A 23,350-nucleotide genomic window follows, 5' to 3' on the forward strand; every position below is an offset into this window, starting at 1 on the left:
ATCCGCCGCAAAATTTCCTAGCGCCACGCGCGGTAACCAGTGTTGCCAATTTCAGGGGCGAGCCACGAGCCGTGGCGGGTGGTGGGGGGGAGCGGCGTGGTGGGGGCTCGGGGTGCGCGCGCCGTTTCGTCACGTGGCTGCGTCACGTGGTTTGGTGTGCCCCCACCACCTCTGCGCAGCCGCCAAACCACGTGACGAAACGGCGCGCGCACCCCCGAGCCCCCACCACGCCGCTCCCCACACCATCCGCCGCGGCTCGCGGCTCGCCCCTGAAATTGGCAACACTGGCGGTAACACTTTTGTCGACGAAATTCCCTGACAGGTGACAGCTGACAACTAGCTGTGACGTCACGCACGCATGCGCACGGACGCGCGCGGCCTCCCGCGCATGCGAGAAATGTCTGTGACGCGACGATTCTCGTGTTGTTAATTATTTTACGTCATTCTCAGATGATGCGGAATGCGGAGAATTGGTAAAATTTGGTGAACATCTCCGAGATTTCTTGATGGATTATTCGTTATATATTATTTTTTGTCACGACAAAGAGATGTGATCGATGACAAGCTAAGGGAATGTCCTGCAACACCTGTCGAACGAAATTTTCGTTCTTCACGAAAGACGTAAATATTATCTGCGTTTGAATTTTAATAGGTTAATCTGATACGGTAAACTGTGCCGCTGTCGAACAATTCGTGTGCTTATTTATCTTTTTTTTTTTCTTTGCTATCGCTCAGATCGGCTGTCCAAGCTGCGGCTTTTCTTCCTGCAGTAAGTGTCTCAAGTACAAATGCGATATCCCCGATATAAAAACAAAGAAGGTTTGCGGACGTTGTTACAATAAATTGAACAAGATGAAGAGATCAAGTCCCGAGGACGACGCTATAAACGAAGCTCCAGTGTCCAATGCGAGTTTAGAACCTCTCGCACCAATTGACATCACTATGAAGTGAGTGAAACGCTGGTTCTTTTTCTGCTTGCGAGCAGTTTAATTGCTATCAAACATTTTAAGGAAGGAATATTTTAATAGAGGACATTTTTGATCTAGATTGGATTCATTAGAAAATCCAGTAAAACCTCCGATAGTAATATATCAGCATACGGATCACTGGGATGCTCTTAAACGGGGATTAGAACCAGCCGACCAACAAATTGTGGACAGATTACAAAAATTGAAAGAAGAGCGTAACATTTCAGTGCCTACTATCGATGAGATAACGCAAAGACTAGCGCTGTTGAAGGATCAAGATCCACAGGCCAGTGGAAGTAATGTTATAAATGTATGTATATATAAACAAATTTATATATGTGTTATTTGGATTCTTATTGCTACATATGAGTTATTTTGATCGTTACTATTTTTTTTACAGATACATCAAGTGGATACTAAAACAGATCAAGAGAAGGCGGATGATTTAATTAATGAGTATATGGCAGAAATAAAGTTGCCTTCGACCAGTGAACTTTATAAGGAAATTCACACGACATTGAAGTCCTTGCAGTATGATGAACTGGTTAACAGATATTCAGCAATGGAAATAGAGGTATATATTTTTGCATGACTGCACTTTTATCTTTTAAACATTACATTTTACAATCAATAAAAATTTTATTTTATCTGGAAATATGTTCTTGTATCTTTTAACAATTATAACAATGAATGTAATAATAAATTATATCTATAAATTTTTGAATTTAGTAAAGTTAGTAAAGTTATTATTTAGTTAAGTTGTACTTAATTTTGTTTTTATGTAAAATTTATAAAATGTTATATAGACTCCTCCAAACATGGAAGATGAGGATGAAAATGAGGACGAGGATGAAGATGAAGATAAAGATAAAGACGAATATGAATCTAGGAATGAATGTTTAATATGTTCACAAACTGCAGATGAAGGGGAACTGTACAGATGCACTGGTTGTAAAAGCGACCTTTATTGTTCTACATGCTTTGAAAGTTACCATGATAATTTTGAAATGGAAATGCATAAAGCAGTTCGTTTTGTTAAACAAGATGAAAACGATAAATTGTCTTCTGCAAAAATGAATCTTATACAAAAATTATTAACATCAGATTCTTCGAAGAATACTTAATAACTGTATTATATAAAAACATAAAGAAAGCATTTTACAGACACTTATGCGAATTTTATTGGTTGAGCTACGATCCAATATTTTGCATACATTAAATTGTAATCTATAAATATTTGTGATAAACGTGCAATTGATTAAAAAAATTTTCCATTTATTTAATGCGAATGATACTTTATAAAAACTGAAAGTATGTAATCTATGAACATATGCTTTATTGCTTTTGGCTGTGTTGTTCTATAGTTGAGGCTCCTGGGTGCTCACCGCGGCCATATTGGAATCGTGACGTCAGAGGCGAGAAAACACGCTATTTTTTTTTAGATGCCATATATTTCTAAATAAAAACATATTTGCATAAAATAACACTTAAGATCTCTTTAATACACTTCTAAAAAACGCCGAAAACTATTCTTTTCCCTTGACAGTCAATCAACAACCGTAAAATGATCGAGATATCAGACTTTGACATGCGGAATGACTGCGCATGTGCAAAGACCAGAAGGACTGGGCCTCATAATATTACATTTTACAGCTGTTGATTGATTATAAAAGGAAAAGGATAGTTTTCGGCGTTTTTTAGAAGTGTATTAAAGAGATCTTAAGTGTTATTTTATGCAAATATGTTTTTATTTAGAAATATGGCATCTAAAAAAAAGTAGCGTGTGTTTTCTCGCCTCTGACGTCACGATTCCGACATGGTCGGCAAGGTACCAGGAGCCTTAAGATAATTCTTATTTTAACTTATATTATTATTATTATTATTATTATTTTAACTTATATTATTAACTTTCTATTTTATTATTATGTAACAGGTAGATATAAAATAATGCACGTGCATATATACGAATAGAAATAGGCATATAAGTAATATAAGCATTCATCATAGAAGCGTCAATCTTTATATTTCTGCTAAATAAATTTATTTTGGCTAGTTATTTTATAAATTTTGAAACCTCAAATTCTTATTCACATTTTATCTACATTTTTATAAGTCTATAATTGCTTTTTATTTTTTTAGGTACATAATATATGAATATTTAGATAATAAATCTTTCGAAATCCTACTATTTTTGCCTGATACAATTATCTTCTAAAACTAGTTTCTAAAACCCCGCGATTTCCAAATATTTGCCACCCTATATCTCTAAACAATTTTTCTCCTATAAATTCATCATTCGTCGAAGATGTAAAATCATAAAAAAAAAAATAAACAAATAAATATTAAAAATATGATTAATAAAAGGACCAACACTGGATGTTCGTGCAAAATTGTGTATCTTTATTAAGAAGAGTTCGTTAATTTTTGCGAGCCTAATTTTGTTTTATATTATTTAATTTAAACAAATAAATATTTCACAAGATATATTTCATAGTTTTATGTAAAATATTATATGTCATAAAATATCTTCGTTAAATTATTTTCTTTTGTTTTTAAATTTAAGAAAAATAGGGTGGTTTTGTCTAAAAATGAGCAAAAATATTACATTTATGGGCTCGTAGCTTAAAAACTAGCATATTTTGGCATCACACGAAGTACACTTTTCCATACTTTTGGTCGATTTTAACGGCGGCCGTACTTTTTTCATATAAGAAATTAGTGCGTGGTCCTTTTCGTTCTTCAAGAAAGACGTAAATATTCTTGCGTTCGAGTTTTTAATAGGTTAATCTGATAAACTGTGCCGTTGTCGAACAATTCGTATGCTTATATATTTATCTTTCTTTTTCTTTATTGCTATCGCTCAGATCGGCTGCCCATTGCAAGCTGCGGCTTTTCTTCCTGCAGTGTCTCAAGTATAAATGCGATATCCCCGATATAGGAACAAAGAAGGTTTGTGTTTGTTATTACAATAAATTGAACAAGATGAAGAGGTCAAGTTCCGAGGATGACGCTAAATGAAGCTCCATAATGTCATCCAATGCGAGTTTAGAACCATTCGCACCAATTGACATTACTTATAATATATGAAGTGAGTGAAACACACTTTAGTTCTTTTTTGCTTGCAAGCAGTTTAACTGCTATATCAAACATTTTAAGGAAGAGGAATATTTTAATAGTGGATATTTTTTATCTAGATTGGATTCATTAGAAAATCCAGTAGAACCGATAGTATAATGTATAAGTATACAGATCATTATTATTGGGATGTACTTAAACAGGGATTAGGACCAGTCGACCAACAAATTGTAGACAGATTACAAAAATTGAAAGAAGATGAGTGTTGAAGAATCAAGATCCACAGGCCAGTGGAAGTAATGTCTTAAATGTATGTATATATAAACAATTTTATGTGTTATTTGGATTTTTGATCTCTAGATTGGATTTATTAGTAAAACCGCCGATATAGTAATATATGTATATATATATATACAGGGTGAGTTTTTTAAATCTTAACAGGCAAATACATATATCTCGAAAAGGAGAAATTAAAAAAAAATGTTTTAGAAGTTTTATGGCTTCGAGGGGGACATAAGATGATATGGTACTATTGGTTTGACCTTCGATAGTCATTTTAAGGTCACGAAAGGTCATCTTCAATTTCTTAAATGGAAATACATAAAATACAAAATATCTTATAAATTATTCAGTTTTCGGTAATCTTTATTACCTTAATATTACTTTTATGCATAGAAAATCGAGACCAATCGATTGGTGTAAAGAAAACTTATAATCATTAAAAAAATATGTTGCAAATTAGATATTTTTTCTTAAAAACAACTGTATGTTGTCTTTTATACCAATCAATTTTACTCATTATTTTGTGCATAAAAGTATTAAGGTATAAGATTACCGAAAACTGAATAATTTATAAGATATATTTTGACTGTATCTTTCAAGCCTCATATAACTCGAAAAATACTTAATGGAAGAACATTTTATTATAATATTTTGGAAAGCTTTCGAGATGAGCTACAAGAATATATGTAATGAAAAATAAGGAGTTCCATTTAAGAAATTGAAGATGACCTTTACGTGACCTTCAAATGACTAGCCAAGGTCAAACCAATAGTACCATCTTATGTCCCTCTCGAAGCCATAAAACTTTTGTCTGAAACATTTTTTTAAAAAACTTCTTTTTGAGATATATTTTTGCCTGTTAAAGATTAAAAAGACTCACTCTGTATAAGCATATAGATCACTGGGATGCATTTAAACAGGGATTAGAACCAGCCGACCAAATTGTAGACAGATTACGAAAATTGAGAGAAGAGGGTAACATTTCAGTGCCTACTATCGATGAGATAACCGGCCAAGGATTAGCGCTGTTGAAGGATCAAGATCCACAGGCCAGTGGAAGTAATAATGTTATAAATAATGTATGTATATAAACAATTTATTATATATCTCATATTAAACATTACATTTTACAATCAATAAAAATTTTATCCTGGAAATATATTTTTATACCTTTTAACAATTATAACAATGAATGTAATAATAAATATATCTATAAATTTTTGAATTTAGTAAAGTTTTAATAATTTTAAAAAAAAAGGTTATACTTATAATTTTGTTTTTATGTGAAATTTATAAATTGTTATACATATAGACAAATATGGAAGATGAGGATGAAAATGAGGACAAGGATGAAGATGAAGATGAAGTTGAAGATAAAGACGAAGATCAGAAATGTTTACTATGTTTGCAAACTGTAGATGAAAGACAACTGTACGGGAAAAGAAGATGCACAGGTTGTAAAAGCGACCTTTATTGTTCTACATGCTTTTTGAAAGTTATTTCCGAGAAAGTTTCGAAAGGGGAAAGCATAAAGGAGTTCATTTTGTCAAACAAGACGTAAATAAGGATAAATTGTCTTTTGCAAAAATCTTTATACGAAACTTATACGAACCTTATACGAAAAATAATAACATCAGATTCTTTGAAGAATACTCAATAACAGTATATTACATAAAAACATAAAAAAAAGCATTTTGCAGACACTTATGCGAATTTTATTGGTTGAGCTACGATCCAATATTTTGCACACATTAAATTGTAATCGATAAATATTTGTGATAAATGCGTGCAATTGATTTAAAAATTTTTCCATTTGTTTTGCGAATAATACTTTATAAAAACTGAAAGTATGTAATCTATAAACATATATATATGCTTTATCGCTTTTGTTGTGTTGTTCTATATAGCTTTTTTCTTAAAAACAACTATATGTACATGTTTACACTAATTTTGATTCCTCTCATTTTATGCATATAAATAAAGTATTGATATAAAATCATAAAAAAAATAAATATTTTACAAGATATATTCATAGTTTATGTAAAGTTATTATGTCGTAAAATATCTTCGTTAAATTATTTTTTTTTGTTTTTAAATGTAATGTAAAAAAATAGGGTGGTTTATTAATTTAAAAAAACTAATTGACCTTGAAAAATGCCCTCAAGGTCAACTAGTTGTAGGTCACGGTATTATTTCCCTTTCGAAATCCAATTTTCAAATATTCGCCACCCTGTATATCTCTCTAGACAATTTTTCCCCTATAATAAATTCACCATCCGTCGAAGATTGGCGGCCCTGCGGCGACTCGCGAACTGCGCCGTGAAACACGTATGCGGTCGTCATATCGTGTATTACAGGGTGAGCGAGAAGTCGAGCGGCCCAGAGAATCGAATAGCCCGAGTACGCGGATTTTGTTTTTTCCCAAAAAACACTCATGCACGCTTGAAGGCGACGATAATCGGCCGCGTCGACGAGTTCGACAGCCAGAGCCGAAGCGAGGACTCGCTCGCACCTGCTGCTGCTGACCTCCTGGGGTCGTCGTGACTCATTCCGTATATATACAGAATAAATACATACATATATAGTTCACGCTCGTGATATATATATATATATATATATATATATATATATATATATATATATATATATATATACAGCAGCGTTTAATAAGAGAGCGATCAAAATAATACGCCGAGGAAAGTCATCGCCAGGGTAGATAATTTCCCCGTTATCGGACGACAGATGCCTATCCGCGCAGAGGATCTTTTTCCGATGTGACACCTGGATATCACGTACAATCAACGTCAACGTCAGCTGACGAGGAAGAGTCGCTCCTTCACTCGAGACGCCCTAAACAACGAACCCCTGGCATCTCCTTTGCATGGTGAGATTTTTTTCCTTTTAGGTTAGAATTCACGAAATCGAGTTACGTCAGTCGATCGTCATCAGCCATCAGTCGCACGTCATCGATCATCGATCGCGATCTCTTCGTCGCGGCTTAAGGCGCATCCTCAAATCTGGGATCGCGATGCAGCTTCTTCCTTCTCTCTCTCTCTCTCTCTCTCTCTCTCTCTCTCTCTCTCTCTCTCTCTCTCTCTCTCTCTCTCTCTCTCTCTCTCTCTCTCTTTCTCTCTCTCTCTTTCTCTCTCTCTCTTTCTCTGTCTCATCTGATCGATCAGGTGATTCGACGATGAGTTCGATCGCTCTTTGAGGTTAGGACGACTTTTCCTCCCTCGATTCGCTTCGAGTGATAAATTTTTCATCGCAAGTTGGATTCGATCGATTTGTTTGCGAAATCGAGACGAAAAAGCATCTCTCATCGATGACGTCGTAGTTGATATACAAGTACGTAGGATCCTCCGACGTGGTCGGAGGAATTTAATAAGAATTGCAAAGGCGGAGAAGCTGCTAATGTCATTGTTGTCAATCTTTGTTCCCGGATCATCTGTTCTTTGTTATGCTCCAGTTTTGTGAGATGCAAATTTTTCTACAAATTCATCATCCGACTTTATTCTGCTTCTCAGAATTTGTAACAGCGATATACAATATATAACATATATGTACTTTATAAACATATAACTCTACTATAGCAATGTATATTTTAAATGTATTTTCTTATATTATTTATTCCATCATATTTTTTATGCAAATTGTAGTACGATAAGTGAAAAGTATAATATTGATACAGAAAAGTATACGATCACATTTAAAATATATTTGTTCAACGATAGATGTTGCGATGTCATGTTTGTCAAATAATAACGTAAACATTTTTCAAGGATATTACCTGGCAGTGGAGAGTGATAAAGAATTTGTCTTTTTGGATGTTTCATAAGGTGCATACGTTGTAAGAAAACATGCCTCTGTTTGGAAAGTCCCAGAAGAGTCCAGCGGAGGTGGTGAAGGCTCTCAAGGAGGCGGTAAACGCGTTGGAGCGCGGCGACAAGAAGGTAGAGAAGGTACGTTGTTGCGGATACACGTCGGTTTCTACGATGAAATACATCCCCTTTTAGGCGCAAGAAGACGTGAGCAAGAATCTTGTACACATTAAAAACATGCTATACGGAACGGCGGAGACGGAGCCACAGGCGGACATCGTGGTGGCACAGCTGGCGCAGGAATTGTACAACAGCAATCTGCTGCTTCTGCTCGTGCAAAATCTGAGTCGCATCGACTTCGAGGTACGTCTTTGATACACATAAAACAGCTTGACGACAAAAAAAGTTGTACAAGTGGCTAACATTCTTTGCGGCAGAGGTAAAATATCGCTCTATTATTAATATAACTAACTATTTGTTATTTATACGACTGTAAATTATTATAAATGTAATGTATTAAATGTCACAATTACTATTAAAATATTCGTGCAGCTTTAAAATACTTGTTTTATAGATGAGAGGAATGGTATTGTCAATGCGACAGTTAAATAGTCAATATTGTGTTATTAATATGTTAAAATGAATATTGATTTTATTGAATATGAATTTTATTCTTCTATTCTTGATTAAGGGAAAGAAGGACGTCGCGCAGGTCTTCAATAACATTCTGCGGAGGCAGATTGGAACTAGATCACCTACGGTAGAATATATATGTACCAAACCTGAAATTCTTTTTACACTTATGTCCGGGTGAGTTCGTTTTCTCTCTTAATATCGGTAGAATATAGACATTATATATTATCTGTACTAATGGAACTTTGTTTTGTAGCTACGAGCACCAGGATATCGCGCTCAACTGCGGCACAATGTTGCGAGAATGCGCGAGATACGAGGCGCTGGCCAAAATTATGATCTATTCAGACGATTTTTACAACTTCTTCAGATACGTCGAGGTCTCTACATTTGATATCGCGTCCGACGCTTTCTCTACATTTAAAGTACGTCATGATTTACAATATGGGACTAGAAGCCTAACATACATTTAGAAATATTTAATATTAAATATATTAATTTAAATTATTTTAATTTAATTTAAATATTAAATATATTAATTTAAATTATTTTAATTTAATTTAAATAACTATATTAATACTAAATATTATTTGTTCTCTCTTTCAACTACATATTTAATTAAATATTCCTCTAAAATGTTACTATTTTTCGTCCAATGTTGTGCATTATTAATGTTATATTTTTTTGTTTTCTTGCAATGATACAAATGATTCGTGATTGTTTATACAGGAATTACTTACAAGGCACAAAATACTCAGCGCCGAATTTTTAGAGATACATTACGATAAAGTTTTCTCACACTATCAGAGGTTACTCAATTCAGAAAACTACGTAACACGACGACAAAGTTTAAAGCTGTTGGGTGAGCTATTGCTCGATAGACACAATTTTACAGTAAGTATTTTGCGTTGTTGCCAATAATATCTATACAGTTGTATTAAAAAAAGAAATTTTTGAATCATATATTCTTAATAATAAATTTATTAATTACTATATTTACAAACATTTATTTGCTAAAAATACAATCGAAATAATATATTTGTTTCATAGATGTTGACAACATATTTCTAAACGAAAGAAAAAAATATATGTTCTGGCATTTCTTACAATATATATATATATATATAATTAGTGTAGAGTACACATAAATTATACTAATATATATTAGTATAATTTACATATTATACTAATAATTTATATACACAAACATTTTAAAGATAAAAAATAATTTAGTCAAATTTGTTAATAAAATAATTAGTAAAATGATTAGCCAAATTGTTGAATCAACTAGAAATATATTGCAACATAATAATTCTAAATAATATAGGATATATAATAAGAGAAAATATATATTTGGCAACATTTTTCAATTATTTGAAATCTAAATGTCGTAAAATTGGCCTTGGTTTTCATGTTAAACTTGTTGCAGGTCATGACACGATATATATCGAATCCAGATAATTTGAAGTTAATGATGAACATGCTGAAGGAGAAGTCTCGCAATATACAGTTTGAGGCTTTCCACGTTTTCAAGGTATGACACTACAATACATTCAAATTTTTTTAATTATTTAAAAATTTTTGCAAATTTAAGTAAGTCGTCAATATCAATTCTTGATTAAGTCTTTGCGTTCTTTTGTCGACTTTCTTAATGTTAGATATCACACAAAAAAAGGATCAGTTTATCTTCTCGAGTTATCATTATTACAATAAAAAAAAAAAAAAAAAAAAACCCTATTGAGAAATGGAATAATAATGAAAATTAACGATGGTTTCTTTCCATATTTTGTCCAGGTATTTGTAGCAAATCCCAACAAACCGAAACCCATTTTGGACATATTGCTCCGCAATCAGGAGAAGCTGATCGAGTTCCTGACGCGCTTCCACACGGATCGTTCCGAGGATGAGCAGTTCAATGACGAGAAAGCGTATCTGATTAAGCAGATCAAAGAACTTAAGTCTGTACATGATAATTAAGTCAAGGAAATACAATTATTGCTACTGCTACGACTAACTACCACTACACTCATTATTACTATCGAGTCTACTGCTGCTGTTGCTAATTACGGTTTTATTATTATTATATAGGTAGTTATAATTTATCATCACATCATTGTCATTATCACACCGTTATTACTATCATCATTATCATTGTCATTGTCATCTCGGCATTATTATTATTATTAATTATTATTATTATTAATTTTATTTGTGAGTAGCACTGTAAATAAAGATTACATTTATCTCTCTTATTGTATCATATACAGATCAAGTTGTCATCGTTGTCAGCGTTCTACCACGTTTTTAGGAATGAATCGGTTATTAAAGCAAAAAGAAAACTTGTGTCTTCATTTTTGCGACTTTAATCGCGAGATTTGTGCTTAAGTATATAGTTTCTACGTATTTAAAAATCTATTATGTATATGAAGAAAATGACAGCAACTTTTAAAGCAATTGTTTTTATTTTTTTTTTTTGCATTCTTAAATTTTTAGTTATTATCTCTAAACTTTCAGATCCTTTTAACATTTTTATAATTTGAATCTAGTAAGGATCAGTCAATACTTAGAACGATATCGTGTATATTACAAATTAATATAAAATCTTTTATTCTAATTTAACAAATTATCTTACCAACCTTTCTTATAAATTAATGTCATTTAATTATTTTGACAATAGCTGCAATAGCGAAACTCATATCAGTGAATAGGCGCGATTTCTGCGTATTGTTTCGATCAGGATCACAGCTGGGATATAATTTCTCCGTATCTCTTGATTTTTGAAGTTTTGTCACTACATCGTCCTTCAAGATCTTTTGTTGGATGTTTTTCATCAACCAATTTATTTGCGGACATGCCATTATGGCCTGAAAGATATTGGAAATTAAAATAGGAGAAAGAAAATTAGATATCTAAGGATGTTTGTGCATAATCATATAAATATTTAAAAGTATAGTAACAATTATTAAGAGTTCAAGAGTCTGCAAAGCTAGAAATTGTGAGGATACAGCAATATTAAGAATGCAAGAAGGATTACTTTAATTTACCTTCGAGTAATCTTCATCCTGGCTAAGAAGCCATATTAGTGTGGCGCAATGCAAGAATACCTCCTTGTTTTTCAATGATCCGTTCAAGAGCTTTATTAACGCCAGTGCGTACTTGGTCTAACATATAATTAAGTTTTTTTAAAAATAAATGTAGCGAAAAAGATTAAATCGTCGATTTTCAATGATTTTACTCACTTCGATGATATATTTTCTTGTATAGTCGTACTTCGCCAGAGTGATCAAGATGCTGCACGCTAGCAAGCAGACCTTCATCCACGGCAGTGATCTATTGTTCAGCGCTATCGTGTTGTAAATGTCATCGGCCAGATTCAGCTCGCAGAGGATGACGCAAAGAGTCGGTGATAATTTCGTTATAGTATCTGTAAGACAAATTATATTCACATATCATTTTTACACTATCGCAAAAAAATCATCAGATTACTTAGGGAAACAATAGTATCCCAAGTAGTAAACTGACGTCATTTTGACATCAAAATGAGATACGCTTGCTACCAGATAGCACAAGTATTATGAAGGGGCATGTTCCGATATACACTGCCAGTACTGAAAAGCTATAGTTTACGTTACGTATATTATATATTTTCAGTACTAGCAATAATATCGAAACATGGGGAAGATATATTTTTAGATTAGTTTTATCTGAAAAAAATGAGAGAGGTATCCGCTCTATACCTACCCAAGCTACTCAAACAAGTGATGAGCGTCCCGACGTTGTTGCAATTGCGTAAATTATCGATCATCTCTTTCCAGTAATCGCTGTCCGGGATGGCGAGTCTCGTGGAAACGTCCTGGAGATCCACCTGCATAGCTTCGCCGCACTCGTTTCGAATCTTCATGGCGATGTCCTCCTGCCACTGCCGATGCAACTCCTCGCGTTCGAGTCTCCTCTGCCTGAAACGACGCTGAAACGCGATAACCGTGCGACGCAGGGTCAAGTAACGCAGTCTCTCGCGTCTGCCTACGACGTAGGCTCGCCAATAGCTCTGGATGATCAACGCGGCGTACTTGATGGTCTCGTATCGCCGTACGGCGAGTCTCATTCTGTAGTACGATTGAATGTTCGTCGCGGCTCGACGCAAAGCGACGAATCGTCTTCTCGTCGCCAAGGTTCTCCAGCGTGTCTGCAAGACGATGGCTGCTCGAGTCAGCTGATACTCCCTTCTGACAAGACGAGCCACTCTTGTCGCACGCCATCTCCTTTGTACGTTCAACATGCAGATCTTGTATCGTTTGTACTCTTTCCTAGCTCTGATCATTCGCCACCAAGATTGCAGAGCGACGCAAGCCCTCCTCTTCATCAAGTATCGCTCACGATCCGCACGAGCCAAGATACGTCGACGCCAGTGAGTCTGCAGAAGAATGGTAGCCTCGCGAAGTCGTAGGTATCTTCTGCGTTCCTGGCGAGCCACCGCAATATTACGCCACCAATTCTGTATTCGTATCGCGGCGTCTCTCGTCTTCAGGTAACGTCGTCGGATGGACCTCGTCGACATAACATGACGATACCACGATTGTATCAGCAAGGCAGCTTGCCGTTGCTTCAGATACTGTTTTCTGACTATCTTCGCCCGCCAAGTCTTCTGCAGGATCAATATCGCTTCCCGCATTCGCAGGAACTCCGCTCGTTGATGTCTCGCACGCTGGATTCCCCGCCACCAGCGTTGCAACTTCGTGCAGCAAGATCTTTGAAGCTTATATCTACGCGAACACATCGTCGCCCTCCACCAGGTCTGTATCTTCAGCGCGGCGGCTTCTCGCCTGCGAGCTCGATACTCTCTCCAGGTTCTCTGAATGAGAACGGCGCTCCTGCGATGCAGGAGGAACTTCTTTCTATCGAGCACGCTCAGCCACCATCTCTCGATGCATCGCACGGCTGTTCTCGTTCGCAGAAAGTCATCACGCGTTCTTCGCGCCAATAAGCATCGTCGCCAGTGAAGCTGAATGATGCAAGCGCTCTGTCTCCTGAGAAGGAACCATTCGCGCTGCTCCCGCGCGATCTTCGTGGATCTCCACCAATATTGCACTCTTACGACGGCATCTCTGTACATTAGATACTTTGAACGTTGCAGTTTCATTGCCCGCGTCGCTCTCCACCATCTCTGTATCGTCAACGCGGCGTTCCTGAGATCGCGATACCGATCTCTCTGCGTTCTCATCAACAACACGGCTCGCCATCTCCTCTGCAACCGGATCACCCTTTCGCGTGTAATCCTCAGCTCTCTCAGCTTCTCCCTTCTGGTCTCTCGCACCTTCCTCCACCATCTCTGAAGACGTATCGTGGCCGCCCTGACGCGTAAATACCATATGCGTTCTTTCAAGTCGCAGTGCCAGGCTGGCGTCGTCTTGCGTCTCCACGCACGTTGGATCACGAGAGCGGCGAGATTCTTGCGAGAGCGCAGGTAGTTTCTCGCGCAAACGTACCAGAGTTGCGCCCGCCACCATCTTTGGATCACGCGAGCGGCCCGATCGAACCGCGGCGCCTGGTACTTGTGAATGATCTGCCACAGGAGCGACAGGGTCTTCTCGCAGTGGCCGTCGGCGATGCTCTTCGCGTCCACGTCGCCTTCTAGGTTGTAACCGACCTGACGTAAGGCGTTCAACGCCAGGTCCACGTTGTGCACCTTCTGCAGACGCGAGATCGCCGGCACCCGGCAAAACTGGGTCAATCCTTGGACACCGGTGATAAGTTCCATGACGCGACATAATCGCACGCCGTCGCGCAGATCGCATCGTATATCCGTCACCGCGTAATCGTACTCCTCGATGTAGGTCTGCCGGTGAGTGAGCACGTAGTCCTGGGTGCGCAGGACTCTCGTCACGTCGCCGATGCCGCTCAAGAGCTCGCGCGAGAAGCTTAGCAGGATCTCGCGACTCTCCTTGTGGTGAGCGCGTTTGTGAAACAGGCACGGATCGTGACCGATCAGTTTGCTCTGCTTCGCATAGTCCAGGAAATATATCAGATACAAGAACTTCTTAAGGATAAACTGGTTCAACTTTGTGACGATCTTTTGGCTCGGATCGGTCTTGTGGTAACCGGGCATCTTGATCAGTTGCGGGTCCGAGAAGAATCTTGTTAACAGGAAGCGAGTTAGGCCGACGATATCGTTGTTTGAACGAAGAGGAATGCTCTCGCTGTAGACGGTTTCCAAACCGATTCGCAGCCACAGGGGATTGTAATTCAGGAATAGAGACAATATGATCTTCTGCAAGCCTATTAAAGACAAATTATCATAATATATTATAATAATATATTATATATTATATATTATATATTATTATATATTATAATTATTATACTAGTTATTTTATGCATTAAAAAAAGATTTAAAATTTTTATCTTGATGAAAGTCTCCGATAGATGCACATAAGCAAAAGATAAAGTACATAAACAAAAGATTATTTAATTAACGAACCAATATCACGATGTAAATTACGATCCGATCTGATGGACAAAGTTCCTTTGATGATGTACATGTTGATTCGTGAGAGAACATTCGTGATTTTATTGCTTTTGAACATAGCACTCGCAGCTTTCCGCAGAGTGTTCAACCTGGTACTCGTGTGATATCTGAAAACACACAATTAAAATAATAATTATCATTGGGATTGAACATTAAGATTAATTTTGAGATCAAGATTAATTTGTATAATTTTTTAAAACAAGCTTCTCTATGCTTCTATTAAATATTGATGAAATGCGCACCTTGCAGACACAGTTTCTTTAGTTTCAGCCAGTACAGTGTTCTTTTGTGCTTTGCACGACTGCCACACTTTGCCGATGTCTGTTACGGCAGTCTCAATGTCGACGGATAAATCCTCTGGTGAAGATAGCAGAGCGTTCAACCATTTTGTGAATGCCAATTCTTGCTGCAGCAGCCATTGCTCATCATAGTGCACTGTACTGTTACAATAAGAAGACCAATATGTTAAAACAATCAGAATAATTAATTTTTCAAATTAAAATTATAAATTTAATTTTCATTAACAAATATTATTCGCTTGCAGTATATTTTTGCAAATTAAATATAAAAATAAAAATAATAAATATAAAAATTAAAGACTTTAATCAAAATATAACAAGAGAAAATTATATAAAAATATAAATCATCTATATACACATTTATATTTTTAAAATTCATAATAGAAATAAATACATTATGGGATGTAATTTAACCAACTTTTTCAAAAATGGATCCTCTGTTGTCGATGGCGCAAAGGGATCTAATTCAAATACTTCATATATGAAGGATTCTTCTTTATCCTGTATTTTGAATCTTGATTCTCTGATAAACGAGGAAGTATGCCATTTTGTCTTATTCAAGGCACTTAGAGACAACTTGTTTACCTTGATTGCTGCTACATTTTTCATCCTTTCTATAATCATAATGCATTAGAGATTAAAATTAATACAATTGAAAATATAGAATTCTTAAATAAAATATATAAATATATATAAATATATAAATAAAATATATAGAAAAATAAAATAAATAAAAAATAAAAAGAAAAGAAAGCTCACTTGCAACAGGTAAATTCAATTGTAATTTCTTTGCACTTCCTCCTTCGCACAAAGTTTTGTTCTTTGTGATTCTACCAGTTCTTGTGCTATTCAATTTTGGTACTGACATTGACACTATTTTCGAGTGAAAATGCTTCCTCGGTGGAGAAATCTCAATATACATGTTCCCTATTTGTTTAGCAGGCTCAATTTTCTCAGGAATAATTTCAAAACTGAAATAATCGTCATTGGTTATTTGTATACTCGGCTCCACCTTTATATGCTTCAAATGTTCGTTGAAATCTTTATCGTGATGTTGGGCAATCGGCGACGATGCAATTAAATGCTTGATATCGGTCATGAGAGAGAATCCTTCAGATTTAATCGGCGACAAGTGGTGCAAGCTTGCTGGTTGCGATACAGGTGATGCATTGTTAAGAGTTTTTGTATTCTCATAAGTTGTTGCGGATGTTTCAAATAAATGACTGCGACTGATATTGAACGTTTTATGCTTATCTGCATTTTGAGAGAAACTTGCGGATTCTGTCAATTCTGGAGAACTCGAAGCTACATCTGCAGGTGTAAATGTAAATTTATTCAGCAACATGGAAATATCAGAATGGACCTTGTCATTGTCGCACGCTGTATCTTCAATGATTCCGTTGTGTTCCAACAATATACCATTGCATTGTCTTCTTTCCTTGATGTATGTAACTCTACGTATATCCTGCGGCTCGTTCGTAGAAAACACTTGTGGCAGAATACTTTCATTGTTCCATCCATTCAGGTTTTGATAAAATATAACACCATCTGGTTTGTCACGATTATGATAAGTTCCATTGATTCTATCATCTTTACCTCGCGTTGCATAAGTTTCCGTTTCATTACATCCATTAAGGATATTCTCTTTGTTTAGATCTTTTTCATGTTTTAATTTACATTGTTTTGCTTGTACATCAAGACTAGGAATCAAGGATTTACTAAAAAAAGTTGGAACTTGTAATGTATTGCTTTGATAGAATTGTTTCTTTGCTGTTGACGCAGAAAGATTCGACGGCTTCAACAATGATGAAGATGTTTTTGGCAATTTCCTCTTTGTCTTAAAGCTTTTCTTATTATTATCTTTAGCAGTCGTTGCTATAACAATATCATATTTAATTCGTCTATTATCTGTAAGCTGCAACACATCTCGCCAGCATCCCGCTTCTTTCGGGGACCATTTGATACATATTGTGCCATTGCTTTTCCCCTGAACTTCTAATTCAGACGAACTTAGGGCAATCTGACGCTCTGCAGCTGGCACTTTTGTTATAGCTACCTGAAATAAAATTATCATGTATAAATAAGAATATATTTATAAGAATATCTGAGCTGAAAATTTTTCTGCAAAAGGTCATAGATTTTTAATTTCTCTAACAACAATAATAATAATAAAAATAATATATTCCTCTTACATTTAATGTTCTGTCGCTGTTATTTTTTATATCTAAATAACACTCTGTACTCGTGTTTACGTTAGTCTCCAGTTCGATCCTCGTTGCTGGTTGAAATGGGGCGAGTAACATGATATAACGAAGCTTGTCCATACACGAATTCGTGGCTTTGGATTGTGGCCGCGGACTCATCTTGGCATACAGTCCTTTGACAAACTACGAATGACAAGAAGAGAACGAGATTACATGGGATTATTTTATTAAATGAAAAAAGAAAGAAATGTGTATTTGTTCATGTTAAATCCACGTTAACGTAACAAAAAAACACATCCTCTCGTTTCACCGCCAATCTTACATCGTACATTACACCACTTTAATTAGGAATTCACACCTTTCGAGTTAAATCACCTTCGAGAAGCGATCAGCCGCTATCGCGATCCTGTACAAGTAACGGATTTTGTCAATTTAATTTGAACGCGGGGGCAAACGTATGTTTTCAAGCAGGCTTGTCAACCTCCAATCATAAACTGTCACTGAACACTACTTGTTTTCTCTAGAGACTCTCTAGAGGGTCTCTAGTTTTCTCTAGCTCTCAGAATTTTTTTTACCAATCATTTTTAGTATATATTTATATTTTTTATCTTTTTAATATAAATTTATATTTTTATATTTTTAATATTTTTAATATTTATTATTATTTATATTTTTAATAATATTTTAATAATATTTTAATATTTTTAATAGTATTTGAATAATATTTTTAATAATATTTTAATAATTTAAATATTTAAATATTTTAAATAATATTTTAATAACATTTTAATAATATTTTTAATAATATTTTAATAACATTTTAATAATATTTTTAATAATATTTTAATAACATTTTAATAATATTTTTAATAATATTTTTAATAGTATTTTTTAATAATATTTTAAATAATATTTTTAATAGTATTTTAATAATATTTTTAATAATATTTAAATATTTAAAATATTAAAATATTTAAATAATATTTTAATAACATTTTTTATATTATTTACATTTTTCAAATATATTTTTTATATTTTTAACAATTATTTTAAGTTATTTTTTTTTAGATATCTGTGACTGGAAATTACTAAAAACGCTGACGCGATGAATTTCGAAATAACTTATTAGAAAATCCACTAGTAGCGCGCAACGTCGTGATTGGCTGTCGACTGGGGAAATTCTCGGGACCCGAGAAATTCACTAATTTCAACAGCCAATCGCGATTGACGCTCCGTCAATCCGCGTTTTCTCGCTAGGGGGAAAGCTCCCATAATTTATTTTGGGGAACGAGCCGATGCGGGAGATTGAATTTCTTGTTCGTCATCAATCTACTGGCAAGTTTGTGTCTGAATAAATACAGAAATTCGGTATCGGCCAAGTGTCGGCGCCAGGGGAACGAACGGGCTCCGCGGACGCGGAACCAGATTTTTTTAGAGCGAGATTATCCCGCTGAAGATCATCGGGAGTCCGTTTCTTTTTTTTCCATCTCGTTCGTTATACTTTCAAGGAAATTCCCCGATCAAATGCGTTCTTCAATCGCAGCCTCGACGAGCAACGGGATTTTAGATTAGTATATTGTAAGTATCGCGCGCAAACATATACTTTTTATTTTTTTTTTTTTACCTTTACTGTATATTGCTATATTTATCTCGCAGTTAATTTCACGATTTTATCCGAGACTGCCGAAAACTAGTCGAATTCGAGAACTCGAGGATACGGATATTCCCTGCGGGAATCGTCGGCTGCGTTTCCCGGTGAGAATCCGCGACCAGCTTCCCCATCCTCGAGAGCCATACGATGGCCGATTCCAGTGACTTGGATCGGCAAATCGAGCAGCTGAAGAAATGTGAGATTATCAAGGAGGCGGAAGTCAAAGCTTTGTGCGCCAAAGCGCGAGAGATCCTCATCGAGGAGAGTAACGTACAGCGTGTCGACTCACCTGTAACAGTAATTATCTCTGTTCTTTGTAAAGAGTAATTTAATTGTCAAAAATAAAGCCTCGAAAATGTTAAAGTCGATACATATTTATATATATATATTTTTTTAAGGTTTGTGGAGATATTCATGGACAGTTTTATGATTTAAAAGAATTATTCAAAGTAGGCGGAGATGTGCCAGAAACAAATTACCTTTTTATGGGAGACTTTGTAGACCGAGGTTTTTATAGTGTTGAAACATTTCTTCTTCTTCTTGCATTAAAGGTATGTAAAGATGTAAAATTGTCCATTAAAGATTACAATTAATTTGAATAGTAAGTAAAAAAAAAGACTTGTGCTCTTGTTTTACTTAAACATATAAAATATTTATCTTTACTGTCTTTTTATATTTCTGTAAGAATGAGAGGAGCCTCAGTTCTGAAATGATAGACTCGAAGAGTTTATTTGAGAAGAGATTTATCATTGTATTCATGCATACTTATATCTTATATGCATGCATACTTATATCTTATCTATTTGCAGGTTCGTTATCCTGATAGAATCACGTTGATAAGAGGAAATCATGAATCGCGACAGATAACACAGGTTTATGGCTTTTATGACGAGTGCTTACGCAAGTACGGCAGTATAACCGTATGGCGATATTGTACAGAGATATTTGACTATCTATCATTATCCGCTATCATCGATGGCAAAATCTTCTGCGTTCACGGTGGATTGTCACCTAGTATTCAAACCCTGGATCAAATTCGGACTATAGATAGAAAACAAGAAGTGAGCTCATTTTGTGTTTGCTATAATTCTTTTACAGCAACAAATTATATAAAACTAGTTATTTTTTTTATCTATTGTAATATAATTCTACTAGTTTTATTAGTCAAGTTAATTATGTGTGCTTTACTGTTTCTAAAAAATTTCTAAAATTTCTGATTTTTCAAAAATTAATTAAAGCTGGCTTTTAACGCAGGTTCCTCACGATGGACCAATGTGCGATTTGTTATGGTCGGATCCCGAGGATACTCAAGGCTGGGGTGTCTCACCGCGTGGAGCTGGTTACCTCTTCGGCAGCGACGTCGTAGCGCAGTTCAACTCGGCCAATGACATTGACATGATATGCAGAGCCCATCAGTTAGTGATGGAAGGCTATAAGTGGCACTTTAATGAGACTGTATTGACCGTCTGGTCCGCACCAAATTACTGTTACAGGCATGTAATATTTATACTCGTATTTCTCTAATGGATCTTTGTATATTGAATGTCGTATCATCATATTACAATTTTATTGTTCGTAAAAGTTAGGTTTTTGCTGTCTACATTCTTCTTTCTTCACACGCATAATTTTTTTTCTTTATTTCTAACTATTTTTAATCTTGTTTTTATTTTTTAAATACATTTCTTAAGAGTAATTTTTAAAATTATTTATATTTTATTTTTTATATATTTATTATAATTTTTCTAATATAAATTACGTTTCATACTTTTGCAGATGTGGTAATGTAGCCGCGATATTGGAGTTAAACGAGCATCTGCAGAGAGATTTCACGATATTCGAGGCGGCACCCCAAGAAAGTCGCGGAATACCCAGCAAAAAGCCACAAGCGGATTACTTTTTATAAATGAGTTGTTGTAGGGTAAAAAAAAAAAACAGCAAAATCGTGCATCGAATCGACTTGATATTTGCTTCTTCTTTTCTTTTTTTTTCTCAAAACAGTTTGCATCAATCATGAAGAAGAACGTTAGGTGGCTTGCTATCATTTTTTTATGGTGACACGATTTTTGTGATTATGTTGAATGATAATCGCATAAGTATTTGAATAGAATTACGACGATATATACATAAGGAACTGATGTAAAATATAATAAAGTTCGTCTCTTTCTCGATTTTCTAAATCCTCCATGGTATGTTGTATAAAACTCAAATGTCTGAAAGAAATTTTTTTTAAAATTTATATATAAAGATATATATAAAACAATTCTACGTCCACATGAATTTTATTAAATTGTTCATGAATCAGTGTATTATATACAACTTTATTTTTAATTAATTTAGAATTTTCGTATTTTTGAGAAATTAAATTTTCTTTCGTATCGATCGTACTTTTTTTTTTTCAATTAGTACTTTTGGGCTAAATACAATTATTTGGCACAAAATCTCGTCTCGATCTATATGTTTGGCTGACCATCATGGCTATGATGCAAAAATATTATCGTACCAATCAAGTGATGCAAATGCTCTCTAGGCTATTGTTGCGATCGAGGAATAATTATAAACATATAATAAAAAGGAACAATTATGAACATATAAAATATATGGACGGACATCATATACCTATTTTGGACGATGAAGAATGGATTTGCGGGAGCATCAACTTGATTCGGGATACTATATCCATCAATCACAGATAATCCAACCTCAGAGCATTAGAGAACTGCTCTAATCTATTTTCACTTTGTCTACGATGTGTATGTATACGATATTTTTTATATTTAACGTCATTATTATCTTACATTATTCAAACTAATGATAACTGTTTTATTAACACTCAATCAATAAAAATTAAAAAAAATACTTTTTTTCATTATTTTAAAAGAATTCAAAAAAGATATATTGTAAAGATTTGTGCTCATTTTGAAGTATATAAATACATTAATTTTTGGAAATGATAAGTTTTATGATAATCAAATCACTCGATTTCTTTTTTCCTAATACAATCTCGCTATATATGTATAATAAATACAATTATAATATATATGTATATAATCTATCGAAATGTGTTGCAAAATACAAATATTACGTTAAATAATATATATTAATTGCTATTGCGATTAATAACTTTTTTGAATAAAAAAATTAAAGTTTTTGTTCTTTAGAATTCTTCATCTTAAAAAAAAAAAAAAAAAAAATTTTTTTTTATTTAAAAGATGCAAAATATATTTTCATTTTTCATTACAAATGGATGTGAATAAATGATTAATATCAATAATGACATATATATATATATATATTTTAATAATAGATACAAAATATCTTTTACAAAAATATATTTAAATATAAATAAAGGAATAATATTAATTATATTATAAATTATATTATATATTATATAATATTAATTATTATAATATAATATAATATATATGATATATATTAATTACATTATTATAATATAAATATTAATTATATTATTTAATATTAATTAATATATATATATATATAACATTTTTATCTACAAAATATAATTTTTACGATATCTTATGTAACAAAATTATTTTGTATAACTTTTCATATATAATAAAAATTTTCAATATGCATGTATTCTTATAAATAATAAGGATAATCTGCGGTATAAAAAGTAATAAGTTATTACAAATTTGTTAAACATATTAAACAAACTGCAGTGAATACCCGATCATTATTGAATATTCGATCATATATCCGTTCTAAATTAAATTACACGTAAACGTGTAAATAACATCGCTGTTATATGTAATACTTATATAACTTATATCTCATCCTTTTTATTTTTGCAATATTGTATTATATATAATGTGTTCCTCGAGCAGATGATATTATAATACAAAAATATAAATAATCGATAATATATGCTAA

General features: G+C 34.0%; 4 protein-coding genes and 1 long non-coding RNA gene across 16 annotated transcripts; 4 read left to right on the forward strand and 1 right to left on the reverse strand.

Moving 5' to 3' along the window:
• The first annotated feature begins 307 nt into the window (after positions 1 to 307).
• On the forward strand, positions 308 to 3,020 carry LOC145940775 (abscission/NoCut checkpoint regulator). 3 transcript variants are annotated; one of them, XM_083046302.1, is made up of 6 exons: positions 308 to 322; positions 451 to 621; positions 736 to 947; positions 1,047 to 1,278; positions 1,369 to 1,542; positions 1,775 to 3,020. In XM_083046302.1, the coding sequence occupies exons 2-6, from the start codon at positions 574 to 576 to the stop codon at positions 2,090 to 2,092; spliced, it is 984 nt and encodes a 327-aa protein (XP_082902428.1). In that variant the 5' UTR covers positions 308 to 322; positions 451 to 573; the 3' UTR covers positions 2,093 to 3,020. The 3 variants fall into 3 exon arrangements, with proteins under 3 accessions (XP_082902428.1, XP_082902427.1, XP_082902429.1); XM_083046301.1 differs by lacking the exon at positions 308 to 322 and having other exon boundaries at positions 415 to 621; XM_083046303.1 differs by lacking the exon at positions 308 to 322 and having other exon boundaries at positions 418 to 621; positions 771 to 947.
• Positions 3,021 to 4,096: 1,076 nt separating this feature from the next.
• On the forward strand, positions 4,097 to 6,522 carry LOC145940424 (uncharacterized). Of its 3 annotated transcripts, none has more exons than XR_014426012.1 (3): positions 4,097 to 4,353; positions 5,216 to 5,404; positions 5,638 to 6,522. It is a non-coding gene; the product is annotated as an uncharacterized LOC145940424 (long non-coding RNA). The 3 variants fall into 3 exon arrangements; XR_014426011.1 differs by having other exon boundaries at positions 5,223 to 5,404; XR_014426010.1 differs by having other exon boundaries at positions 5,246 to 5,404.
• A 118-nt stretch (positions 6,523 to 6,640) lies between these two features.
• On the forward strand, positions 6,641 to 10,783 carry Mo25 (calcium binding protein Mo25). 5 transcript variants are annotated; one of them, XM_083045563.1, is made up of 9 exons: positions 6,641 to 6,877; positions 6,983 to 7,209; positions 8,162 to 8,284; positions 8,339 to 8,506; positions 8,835 to 8,953; positions 9,033 to 9,201; positions 9,506 to 9,670; positions 10,206 to 10,310; positions 10,571 to 10,783. In XM_083045563.1, exons 3-9 carry the CDS (start codon positions 8,183 to 8,185, stop codon positions 10,751 to 10,753), a joined length of 1,011 nt encoding a protein of 336 aa, XP_082901689.1. In that variant the 5' UTR covers positions 6,641 to 6,877; positions 6,983 to 7,209; positions 8,162 to 8,182; the 3' UTR covers positions 10,754 to 10,783. The 5 variants fall into 5 exon arrangements, with proteins under 5 accessions (XP_082901689.1, XP_082901694.1, XP_082901690.1 ...); XM_083045568.1 differs by having other exon boundaries at positions 8,162 to 8,275; XM_083045564.1 differs by having other exon boundaries at positions 7,068 to 7,209.
• Positions 10,784 to 10,923: 140 nt separating this feature from the next.
• LOC145940421 (uncharacterized) lies at positions 10,924 to 18,259 on the reverse strand. 3 transcript variants are annotated; one of them, XM_083045561.1, is made up of 10 exons: positions 18,164 to 18,259; positions 17,794 to 17,988; positions 16,361 to 17,657; positions 16,020 to 16,215; positions 15,545 to 15,742; positions 15,255 to 15,409; positions 12,518 to 15,052; positions 12,016 to 12,200; positions 11,821 to 11,937; positions 10,924 to 11,640 (listed from the first exon to the last, which is right to left on the reverse strand). In XM_083045561.1, the coding sequence occupies exons 2-10, from the start codon at positions 17,962 to 17,964 to the stop codon at positions 11,431 to 11,433; spliced, it is 5,064 nt and encodes a 1,687-aa protein (XP_082901687.1). In that variant the 5' UTR covers positions 17,965 to 17,988; positions 18,164 to 18,259; the 3' UTR covers positions 10,924 to 11,430. The 3 variants fall into 3 exon arrangements, with proteins under 3 accessions (XP_082901687.1, XP_082901686.1, XP_082901688.1); XM_083045560.1 differs by having other exon boundaries at positions 18,128 to 18,239; XM_083045562.1 differs by having other exon boundaries at positions 18,181 to 18,229.
• Positions 18,260 to 19,098: 839 nt separating this feature from the next.
• Positions 19,099 to 21,633, forward strand: Pp4-19c (protein phosphatase 19C). 2 transcript variants are annotated; one of them, XM_083046097.1, is made up of 6 exons: positions 19,099 to 19,383; positions 19,462 to 19,753; positions 19,855 to 20,007; positions 20,266 to 20,517; positions 20,711 to 20,949; positions 21,230 to 21,633. In XM_083046097.1, exons 2-6 carry the CDS (start codon positions 19,604 to 19,606, stop codon positions 21,357 to 21,359), a joined length of 924 nt encoding a protein of 307 aa, XP_082902223.1. In that variant the 5' UTR covers positions 19,099 to 19,383; positions 19,462 to 19,603; the 3' UTR covers positions 21,360 to 21,633. The 2 variants fall into 2 exon arrangements, with proteins under 2 accessions (XP_082902223.1, XP_082902224.1); XM_083046098.1 differs by having other exon boundaries at positions 19,485 to 19,753.
• The last annotated feature ends 1,717 nt before the right edge of the window (positions 21,634 to 23,350 follow it).

This window comes from Prenolepis imparis, unplaced genomic scaffold (genome assembly GCF_030444845.1).
Source record: "Prenolepis imparis isolate NDT839.2.m4 unplaced genomic scaffold, iyPreImpa1.0 SCAF_9, whole genome shotgun sequence".
Classification (NCBI taxonomy): Eukaryota; Metazoa; Arthropoda; class Insecta; order Hymenoptera; family Formicidae; genus Prenolepis; species Prenolepis imparis.